This window comes from Gigantopelta aegis, chromosome 9 (genome assembly GCF_016097555.1).
Source record: "Gigantopelta aegis isolate Gae_Host chromosome 9, Gae_host_genome, whole genome shotgun sequence".
NCBI lineage: Eukaryota > Metazoa > Mollusca > Gastropoda > Neomphalida > Peltospiridae > Gigantopelta > Gigantopelta aegis.
This window is the reverse complement of record NC_054707.1, coordinates 36,647,403-36,659,803: the sequence shown is the minus strand read 5'-3', so window position 1 is coordinate 36,659,803 and position 12,401 is coordinate 36,647,403. Positions and strand designations below refer to the sequence as shown.

At 37.5% G+C, this 12,401-nt stretch overlaps 1 protein-coding gene across 1 annotated transcript in view; it reads right to left on the bottom strand.

Moving 5' to 3' along the window:
- Positions 1-5,307: 5,307 nt before the first annotated feature.
- Positions 5,308-12,401, bottom strand: part of LOC121381115 — a 28,257-nt gene continuing 21,163 nt past the window's right edge. The window contains exons 10-12 of the mRNA XM_041510233.1: positions 11,746-11,839; positions 8,368-8,504; positions 5,308-5,448 (exon numbers count right to left, since the gene is read on the bottom strand). Of these exons, the coding sequence (XP_041366167.1) occupies positions 5,366-5,448; positions 8,368-8,504; positions 11,746-11,839 (314 nt within the window). The 3' untranslated portion in view covers positions 5,308-5,365. The remainder of the gene's footprint in view (positions 5,449-8,367; positions 8,505-11,745; positions 11,840-12,401) is intronic.

Genomic DNA, 12,401 nt, shown 5'->3' with positions numbered 1-12,401 from the left:
AACCGAATGGGGACTAGATGTTGTGGTTAAGCCATTGGACATGGGTAGGTGTAAGACCGCTCGACAGTCTTTTCTCCCTCTAACCACTAACAGCTAACAACTAATCCTCTGTCCTGGACAGACAGCCCAGATAGCTGAGCTGAGGTGTGTGCCAAGAACAGCGTGTTTGAACCTTAATTGGATAGAAGCACGAAAATAAGTCTAATGATCAGAGAGTACCTTTAACGTGCCCATATACCTCTATGGTTTCAGACATATAATGATCAAGTTTAACTTTATGGGAATTTATTCAAGGGCCATATCTGTCAAAAATGGAATTTATCCATTTTTATGTCACAGAGTTATTGCCCTTGAACTTGTGAGAAATCTTGTTGGGTCATGTATGTAGAGGACATGTATTGCTTTAGTAGTACTCTCAGAATGTGAGTTTATTTAACCATTATCCAATCGTTTGTTGTTATTATTGATCTATTAGAATAACTATTATATATCCATGCATCTAGTATTATTTTTATTGATCTATTATCCATTCATTCATTTATCGCAAACATGGTTAGTAGTTTTGAATATTTTTATTACATTTGTTTAATATTTGACATGGTCTATTGACTGCATTAGATAATGGTAATATTATATTGTCATTAATAGACAGAAATACAGACTGTTATTTTAGTTACCATACAAATATAACTAATGTATCTCCTTGTTGAAACATCTAGTCATAATAATAATTCAATAATATATTTTAGCCTTTTTTACATGTTTGCTTTCTTTTCATAATCTATTATTTAAGCCCTTTATGATATCTAGGTATCATACTGTTATAATTCAGAAGCTGTCTCACATTTTGCCTGTTACTGATCTTGCATAGCAAAGGTTTATTGTTCTTGCAGCAGTGATGTTTTATTTGTGTTTGTTTTGTTCATGTTTTGCACAGTTGTGGCCTTACATGGATCCTGGCACCCTCTTGATACATCTGTAGAACATTAGAACATGGGTATCATCTTTTTGTTTGTGCCAGGGTATTAAATAATTTTACATTCAGTCAGTCAGTCAGTCAGCCATCTTGTGACCTCCCCATAGCCTCTGTATTTTCCATGCAGAGGTATTGGTAAATCAATCATTCATTCAATAAATCATTCATTCATTCGCTTATTCATCTATTCATTCATTCAGTCATCTTTGTGAGCTAGTCTGCTGTTAAACATGGTAACTTACATTCATCTGGTTTCTAAATTCAAACCTACATCTACAGTTTTGTTTCCTTTAACCCAACTGCCATAATTTCTTGTTATTTTTGTTAAACCTACATAATTATATACAAAAAGTAAGAATAAAAAATCCTTAACTAAAAGCAGTTAACTGACGTGAGAGAGAGAGAGGGAGGAAGGGAGGGAGAAAGAGAGGGAGAGAGAGCGAGAGAGAGATTGATTTTTGTTTATATCTTAAAACTTTGTTAGAATCTTTAATGTTGCTGTCAGAATTGGACAGATATAATGAATTTAGTATTTTGCTTCCAAATTGCATGTTACACTTATTATCTAAGAGATATTTTCAGATAAATTCCTTGATGGATGTGATGTGTAATTGCAGATGTAAAGTATAATTTGGATGTCACTATACCAAAATAAAACACATTTACTGAAAGTTATTAGCTGATAAAGTTGTAGCAAATACTTAAAAAATTAATATTCACTGTGAGTTCAAGCTGTAAATATTATACTGTAATTTTTTAAATGTGTGTTGTTTCAATTTATCATCAATTTTTCATTATTTAGTTTTGCATTGGTGAGTTGACCCATTTGGTGCTATGCGACAAGTTTTTTTCACTTCTACTGTTGAAGTTACGGTCATTGGTGGTATTTCAAAATTATTTTAATGTTGAGTGTACTGATTTAACTTGGACAATTTTCATTGTGAGGGCTAGCTTTGTCACTTGCCAAATTCGCCAGTTGTGAATTTAAAGAACAGTTGGCAACTTTTATTTTAATTTGGCGAAGAAAATTGGTGCAATGATTAATATTTTGTTTGAAAATAAGTATAGGTTTTGCATTTTTTAGATAATTTGGCGAAATGTTTTGATCATCCAGAGCTTCCCCTGATTGTTGTTGGCAAAACAAGACTATAGAAAGTGGTTGGGCCAATACTTGGTCAGATTCGTAATTAAAAACTCCTAAACTAAACTAAACTAAACTAAACTAAAAACATAATGCATGTGTTGTTAATCCAGCTTGAAATGTATCAGTTAAACACTCATCAAAACCTATAAACATTTTTTCTTCAGAATTTCCCACAAAGCAGCAGAAAGCATCCATTTGTAACACTCCCCCCCCCCCCCCCCCCCCCCCCATTAAATGGGTAGAGGTGGGGGTATTATCTTATATCCTCCACATGTGGTTGGGCTTCCTTCTAGATTGATAAATGTCTTACAGTAGTGCTGTGAATTTTTTTAATTTGATTTGTAATGAATGTGAATTGTATGTATATCAAATAACATAGTATTTACTGTTCTGACAGGGAAAGTGCATGTAAAAGAACCCTTGCTTCACATTGGACGAAGTAGCCTATGTGATGGCAAAGGATTGCTTTTTCAAAAATAGTGCAATTTTTCATGCAAACATCTATTCATATTACTATGCTATTTTGTTCTTTCAAATAAAATGTCCTATTTTCAGTTTTACTTAGTTCATTATTAAAAAACATTCTGTGGTGTTTTTGTTTTTGTTTATTTTTTAGTTAACAATAAATCATTTTGTTACACACCTGTTGTTGAGAACACCATGCGTTATTTTTGGTTACACGTGGTTGTTAACACATATAGGTGTATTAACAATTTCAAAACGTACGACTGGCTGCACCTAGGTGATAACTAGGTCACCAATGCCATACATCCAATGAAAAACTACACGATGGAAATCGATTAGATTGTAATGTATAGCTAACCTGATATTTATGTGTCTGTGATGCTTAAGTCAGCTACAAGTGCAACGGCTGTAAATAACTTTTAGTCGGAAAAGATGTTAAAATTTGCTTAAAACCTGTTTTTTGAGGATATGTAAGAAATAGAATAATACATTGATGTTCATTAGATACCATTTATCTCACAACTCGTTTAAAAACGTATGAAACTTGCTTTCGCTCGTTAGATACATTGTAAAACAACTCGTGAGATAAATGGTTTCTAATGGCCACTCATGTATTATTCTCTATGTACATTCCTTAATTTGTTTGTTATTGGTTTCATCATATAACCAACTTATCTTCAGTAGATAAAGCCTAATTTCCATTAAATGAGAATTTGTAACAAACGTAACCAGTGCAGACACTCTGCAGCTGATTGGCATAACTGAACCGGTTTCATCTTCCCCAACCTGTCTCCAATCTGACACAGACTAACTATGACCTATGGCCCCAAATATTTTCTTTGGTCTGCTACCTGCTACAGTTTTTATGGAAACCAGACTAAGTTTATCATCTCCATTTTTGGAAGCAACTTTAAGCCAAGGCATGTTCACTTGCTGGACTGGTTTTCACAGCTAATGTTAAAGTTAATGTGAAGAGATGAAACCCGATGGTACAGTTTAGTTGTTTGTGAGGGCTGACTCTACTGGACACCGTGTCATATTGTGCTGGTATAAAAGAAGTGATAAATATCTACAGCAACAATGAAGCACTGCTGCAAATAATGGTTCTTGAATCACACATTCAGTAATTAGCCATTTAAAAAAACAATAATTATACTCCTTTTAGTTTTTTACATTTATTTTAGATAAATATTGTATACGTACATTCATATAAAGTAAAGTACACATAACGAACATGCTTAGAACAAACTACTGGTCTACTGCATAGAACAAACTGATTGTAAAGTCCCGTTTTATCTCACTGTATATTAATAACCCAACTTATGCAAATATGGACAACAAATTACTGCTATAACGAACTAACTATCAGTCCCTTCCGGTTCGTTATAGGTAGTACTAAACCAAATAACTTCCGGCTGGTTCAAAGTTCGAGGTGCACCCAACTTTTGATAGAGAAGTGAACACAAGTCCTGTGATTAGTTATAAATGTGAGTGTGTTGTAAAAATAATAATTTCATCTGGGTAAAAAAATTATGCAATTTTATTTCATCTAGTAACACTGTTAAGTAGCCTTGTGCTTGAAACATGTATGGGGTACCTGTAAAAAAAAAAAAAGTACTAGAATTTTGTGATGAACTAGGGTAGTCCTAGACGCTACCCGTTATATCAGAAACAAACCGCTTGACCCCCAATTTTTTCTGATTCGATTTAAGTGTGAGGGGTTGTAGTATTTATATCCGTGGCGTTTATGTTGGATCGATACGCTTCAGGTAGGAGTTTTAGCCACATATGTTACTATTGTCGTCTATGGGATTTGATTTGGTAGTATACACCCTTTAAGAGTACTTTTCTGTATACATAACAATATGTGCATAATTGCCATATGTTCAAACATACACAGTTAATAGGTTATGGTACTCTTAAATAAAACATGTAAGCAAGAAAATGAAGTGTTCTGAAATGCTTGATTTTCAAGACGAGTATGGGAACTTTTATGGTGCCCATCACGGATTTAACCTCCGACATTGCCAGTGGCCAATTTCGGGACAGAAGGCAAATGTAGCTTTAACTGATTTTTCAGTGCAGAAAGTTGACACATTAATTCGCATGGATCATTCCAGCAGAAATAATCGATGCTTATTCCAATTATTGGTCTTAATTGCTCTGCTGAATGAATGATTTCCTATCTTTGTGTTTGACACACAGGCTTAAATGTTATATATTTGACCTTTCTTGATAATAGCAGTGTTCATTAAATAACTGAATACATCAAAGTACTATCGCTACATAAGTTTATGTCCTTATTTGAAGACTCAATTCATTAAGGAAAGTAGTTTTTTCTGGAACATTTCTATAACAATCATCTGTGTATTTTAAACTTTTTGCACACTACATAACCTCATTAACTCTGTTTAAATGAAGTTCAAAGTCATTACATTATAAAACAACAAGTGTTATATAGCATTTTAAAAATATATGAAAACCGAAATTTGATCTTTTGACCTGAATAAATTATCTTCAAGGTCAAATACTCTGGTGACATCCATGTTTCTGATTGGAAGTTTTTTAGCATGATTACACTTTAATAAAAAAGTATTCAGGTTTTCTTCATAGCCATAGCTACACAACTACATTGAATGCATATAGCGATAGTATATATACACTTAAATACAGGCATGAAAATAAATAAATAAATAAATAAATAAATAAGGCAAAGGTGGCATTGGATCAACCAGTGTTATTTTGATGTGATGGATGATATGGTATTGTGCTGTACAGTGTCACTGTAGATAGGTTGTTGTCCTTGCTAGGATTGCTACTGCAAACCACAATCCTGTGTTTCTGATAGAAGTTCCTGGTGATGCTGCAAATACAAGAAGAAAAAGAAAGATGTATATCTGCATACGACTATACTACTTCAAAGTAATCATTTAATCATTTGTGTTACTAAATTAGGAATCATTGAAAGGAACCCCATATTTCTAGTAAAGTTTAAAGTTTGTTTTTGTTTAACAATACCAATAGAGCACATTGATTAATCGTCGGCTATTGGATATCAAACATTTGATAATTCTGACACGTAGTCATTAGAGGAAACCAGCACCATTCTTCCTAATGCAGAAAGGGATCGTTTATATGCACTTTCCAACAGACGGGGAAAGCAGCTATCACGGCCTTTGACCGGTTGTGGTGCACTGGTTGGAACGAGAAACTCACAAAGGTTCCCTGACCATGATGGAATCGATATGAACAGAATTCATCCTGTTGAACCGGCCTTGGTGGCATCGGTGACAGGCCATCGGTCTACAGGCTGGTAGGTACTGGGTTCGGATCCCAGTCGAGGCATGGGATTTTTAATCCAGATACCGATACTGGTTCAACAAAGGCCATGGTTTGTGCTATCCTGCCTGTGGGAAGTGCAAATAAAAGATCCCTTGCTGCTAATCGGAAGAGTAGCCCATGTAGTGGCAACAGCGGGTTTCCTCTCAAAATCTGTGTGGTCCTTAACCATATGTCTGACGCCATATAACCGTAAATAAAATGTGTTGAGTGCGTCGTTAAATAAAACATTTCTTTCTTTCATCCCGTTGTGCAAAATCCTACCCACAGTAGTGCATAAAATAGAACCCGCCAACCACATATTGCTACATAATTGATTTTATCAATGCCTGTCAACAATAATATATTAAGTACCGTTTCCTTAATTTTACTGAACTGTTTTCATTCAAATTGATCACCTATACTAGAGAAATTAAAATGTGTTTCAGTATAAATATTTCTGAAAAAAAAACCTTGCCGTTCGAGAGCTTGACGGACATTTAAAGTTATACTACTCAAAACAAGTTAAGGGTCAGTAGTTTATTGTACTGAACATTTACTATTGCAAAATACAAAGGTTGTGTAAAGTGTATTTCTGTTACACAAGACATTCGGTACAACGACGTCGCATGCTGCTGACCAACCTCTGGAAGAAGACCTGTGGGATTGCTTGCCATTCTGCTTGGAGGTTCTGTGCCAATTCTTGGCGATTGTTAGCAGGGGCATAATTGTCACGCAGTCTTCTTCCCAACTCGTCCCAAGAAACCTCTATTGGTGCCAAGTCAGGGGAATATGCCTGCCAATCCATACGTATGACCCCTTGCTGCTGTAAGAACTCCGTTGCCACTCTGGATGTATGCGGTCGCGCATTGTCATCCTGTAGGACGGAGTTTGGGCCTATGGTTCCATGTGCAGGGATTACCAAAGGACGAAGAATCTCATCTCTGTATCGAACACCAGTCAGATTTCCCATTACAACGTAAAGGGGAGTCCTATGGTGAAAAGAAATCCCTCCCCAGATCATTACGCTACCACCCCCATATATGTGACATTGTCGAACGTTGACGTCAGCAAACCTTTCACCTGGTCGGCGATAGACTTATTCTGGCATCATTGAACTGTAATGTAAACCGTGACTCATCAGTAAAAAGAACCCTATTCCACTGTTGACGTGTCCAGCGACGATGACGTGTACACCACTCGCGACGTACGGCTCGATGGCGTGGCAGAAGGGGTGGGCGAGCTACTTGTCGTCGACTGCGCAAGTTTTGTTCTCTTAGACGGTTACGAATGGTTTGATCTGACATTTAGGTACCAGTAGCAGTTCGAAGATTATCTCTTAATCTTCTTGCCGTGACAGTACGTTGTCGTAGGGCCATATTGACAACGTACCGATCTTGTCGATTTGTTGTTGATCTTGGCCGGCCAGAACGGGGACGTGTTTGTTGAGAATTTGTGGCTTGAAAACGCTGCCATAACCGCCCAATGACACTTCGGCTAACATTAAGTCTTTGTGCAACATTTCTTTGCCATTGCCCATCTTGAAGCCAGGCGAGAGCCCTACCCCTATCTTCTAATGTCATATTCCTGCAAGGCATACCGATTTTTAAACTTGTACCAAGCTAACATGTTAACTGTATGTCGACTAAAACCTATGCACGTGCAACAACATTTGCACGTGTGTTTCATGTTCAGTAAAATTAACCTTCTATACACACAGAATAGCTTCATGTAATCGATACAATGTACGGTAATTTTTCGCTATTTTGTTCATTTTTGCAAGACCATTGGTGCCAAAAATATTGGCATCGAATAGTGTTTGCGGCATTGGTTTATAAGTTACAGACATAGTGTATGATAATTTAACAGTGAAAATACTGTTGTTTTCAATACGCTGGTATTATTGTAAAATACAGTTACACATGCAACATATGTACTGACTCTTAACTTGTTTTGAGTAGTATACAATTGCTCTCTGCTGTCAGAGGTAACTCCATATTGAGAACGTGGAATTTTTGTCTACCACTGAGTAAGTAAGATTCCGAGCTAATACAACAATATAACTATATGTTTGATGCACCGGTGTAGCCAGGATTTTATATTGTGGGTGTGGGGGTGGGGGGTCAACCTGCACTGTGTGTGATTTTATAAAATTTAATACTGGTTTGACGTTAAATACCTTAACACTAATTATTGCGAATTTGCTGATAACAAATATTTTACATACTGATCATACTACACACACTACAAGAAAAAAACCTACGACACGACGTCTCTTTTTTTTTCAACAATGTCTTCGTCTAAATGAGCGATTATAACCGTCCAAATGTCCATCTAGCTCTCGAACGACAGAGTACTTTGGCCAAAATAGCCAGTAAGTCCTGGTTGGGGGAAATGTGCTACTATCGAAAATACATATACCGGTAGTTTATTAAGAGAGATGGACGAAAGATAAATGTGATACCTGCAACAGCAAGTCCTAGAGGTCTGCATGTCTGGAACAGGTACTTCCTGGAGTGTGTCATCGCTTGGTAGAGTTCGTCCGAGATCTTGCAGATTGACGCTGACACGTGCAAACAAAAATGCATCTCCCTCATGGTACTGAAACAGTATTATAACACAATACACTGGACACTACATAACATAACACAATACACTGGACACTACATAACATAACACAGTACACTGGACACTACATAACATAACACAGTACACTGGACACTACATAACATAACACAGTACACTGGACACTACATAACATAACACAATACACTGGACACTACATAACATAACACAATACACTGGACACTACATAACATAACACAATACACTGGACACTACATAACATAACACAGTACACTGGACACTACATAACATAACACAGTACACTGGACACTACATAACATAACACAATACACTGGACACTACATAACATAACACAGTACACTGGACACTACATAACATAACACAGTACACTGGACACTACATAACATAACACAGTACACTGGACACTACATAACATAACACAGTACACTGGACACTACATAACATAACACAGTACACTGGACACTACACATAACACAGTACACTGGACACTACATAACATAACACAATACACTGGACACTACATAACATAACACAGTACACTGGACACTACATAACATAACACAGTACACTGGACACTACATAACATAACACAGTACACTGGACACTACATAACATAACACAGTACACTGGACACTACATAACATAACACAGTACACTGGACACTACATAACATAACACAGTACACTGGACACTACATAACATAACACAGTACACTGGACACTACATAACATAACACAGTACACTGGACACTACATAACATAACACAGTACACTGGACACTACATAACATAACACAATACACTGGACACTACATAACATAACACAATACACTGGACACTACATAACATAAAACAATACACTGGACACTACATAACATAAAACAATACACTGGACACTACATAACATAACCCAGTACACTGGACACTACATAACATAACCCAGTACACTGGACACTACATAACATAACCCAGTACACTGGACACTACATAACATAACACAATACACTGGACACTACATAACATAACACAATACACTGGACACTACATAACATAACACAGTACACTGGACACTACATAACATAACACAGTACACTGGACACTACATAACATAACACAGTACACTGGACACTACATAACATAACACAGTACACTGGACACTACATAACATAACACAGTACACTGGACACTACATAACATAACACAATACACTGGACACTACATAACATAACACAATACACTGGACACTACATAACATAACACAATACACTGGACACTACATAACATAACACAGTACACTGGTGTAAAAAAAGTAAAGTTTGTTTTATTTAACGACGCCACTAGAGCACATTGATTTTTTATCTTATCATCGGCTATTGGACGTCAAACATATGGTCATTCTGACACTGTTAATTTTAGAGGAACTTTTACTCTTTTACGACAGGCAGCAAGGGATCTTTTATTTGCGCTTCCCACAGGCAGGATAGCACAGACCATGGCCTTTGTTGAACCAGTTATGGATCACTTGTCGGTGCAAGTGGTTTACACCTACCCATTGAGCCTTGCGGAGCACTCACTCAGGGTTTGGAGTCGGTATCTGGATTAAAAATCCCATGCCTCGACTGGGATCCGAACCCAGAACCTACCAGCCTGTAGACCGATGGCCTAACCACGACGCCACCGAGGCCGGTTAAACATAACATAACACAGAGTTATAATATAACACAGAGTTATAGTTTATAAATGGCAGGTGCAGAGAATTGTGTGTGGTGTGTGTGTGTGGGGGGGGGGGGGGGGGGGGGGGGGGGGGGGGGGGGGGGGGGGGGGGGGGGGGGGTACTGCGAAGGAGACGTTTTATACCGGCCTGCCTTGGTGGTGTCGTGGTTACGCCATCGGATATAAGGCTGGTAGGTACAGGGTTCGCATCCCGGTACCGGCTACCACCAAGAGCGAGTTTTAACGACTCAATGGGTAGGTGTAAGACTACTATATAATCTTCTCTCTCACTAACCACTAACAACTAACCCACTGTCCTGGACAGACATACCAGATAGCTGAGGTGTGTGCCCAGGACAACGTGCTTAAACCTTAACAGAGGGGATAATTAAGGCATTTGGCCTGGTATGCATATTCAACTATATATAATGCACATTATTGCTTAATATCAACAAGTATAATCGTATAGTTAATTAATAAAACGGTTAAATGTGATGGCTATTATATATAACGGGCGTAGCCATTTTGTACCATCCCAGTGAATACGCCCTCTGGCGAGCTGGTGGTTACGTCGCGGTCTATACACCCATTACCCTGGTGGTTACGTAATACCTAACGTGTCAAGTCAGGAATTAGTCTTCGAACTGAAGAAACAAAACCAATAGGTCTAATAATATGCATTTTTTCTTTGGATTTTACAAAAAGAAAGAAAAATACTATAACTCCATTTCGATCTATTGATGCAACCTGAAATATATTTAGTTAAATAGTTTATTATATTTTCAAGTCATTTATGTTGTTTTACAAGTCAGGTTGATGAAAGAGAAGAGCCTTGTCGTAAATTAGCGCGTTTGTTTACACTGTGCATTGAGGAGATGGACGGAGCTGACGTCACTTTGCCCCAAGCTATACCACCGGACGTCACAAAAACGAAACAAAATGGCTGCCCCCAGTTAGCAGGAATAATCATGTTTTTTTATTAACTCTAAAATTACGCGTTTTTCATTTGTTAAAGTGTCAGTATGTGTTGGTGGTCCGGATATGCACCTTTCCAACACATAAGGCTCTTGTTTGAGTTGATCCTACCTTTAATTGGATATAAGAACGAAAATAAGTTGCAACGAATGAACACAGTTTTATTGGGGTTCAATCCTTGCTACCCCGGAATATATTGAAAACAAAAAACAAATTAAGTTTGAGGTGGAGCTCCACACACACACACACACACACACACACACACACTGACACACACACACACACACACACACACACAAACAAACAGATAAACACACACACACATACACCCACACATAGACATACACACCATTCTCTCTCTCTCTCTCTCTCTCTCTCTCTCTCTCTCTCTCTCTCTCTCTCTCTCTCTCTCTCTCTCTCTCTCTCTCTCACGCACATAACCTTATTTGGATATTTTAAGTACGAGAAACATTTGTTTTTATTAATGAATATTAGACCGTTTCTACACGATATCAGCTTTATTTATAGATTGTTAAAGTTGCTACTTACTCGCAGAAGCGGTCGTAGTTTCCCTGCAGCAAGTCGTCGATGTAGTCGTAGTCTGACGGTACACACGTCGTCAGGTTCACACATCTAGTGTCAACTGTAAACCGTATAAACCACAATTAGTACATCGGTGAAATCACCATTGATTTACAACGTGCAAACTAGTGCATATAAGATGCATATTCCACGAAATTAAAAAAGATAAAATGAAAATAATTTATCTTATATTTGAACAATCATGTAAAATCATCTCTTTTTATGTTTTTGTTTTAATAAAAGTAAAGTCTCTGTTTAAAACCACAAGTTTAAAATCTGAACGTTTCGTCAACTGAATATTGACATCGTCAGGTGAAAACTAAACAAATGTTTTTGTTTTGCATTAATCATAAGCGTTAACCCTGTCAGGGCCCCTTTTTACAAAGTGATCTTAGTGCTGAGATTACCTTAAGTGAATAAGATTGTATATATTTAACCAGAGGCGGATCTAAGGGGGGGGGGGGGGGCTAAATTTTGCGATAGTTATAATTTTATTATATATTAAATTTCATTTTTTTTACGATCCCCCTCCAAACCTCCCCCAAAGTTCCCTTGGCATTCCACCTCATGTCACTGCCCCCCCCCCCCCCCCCCCCCCCCCCCCCCCCCCCCCCCCAAATGGA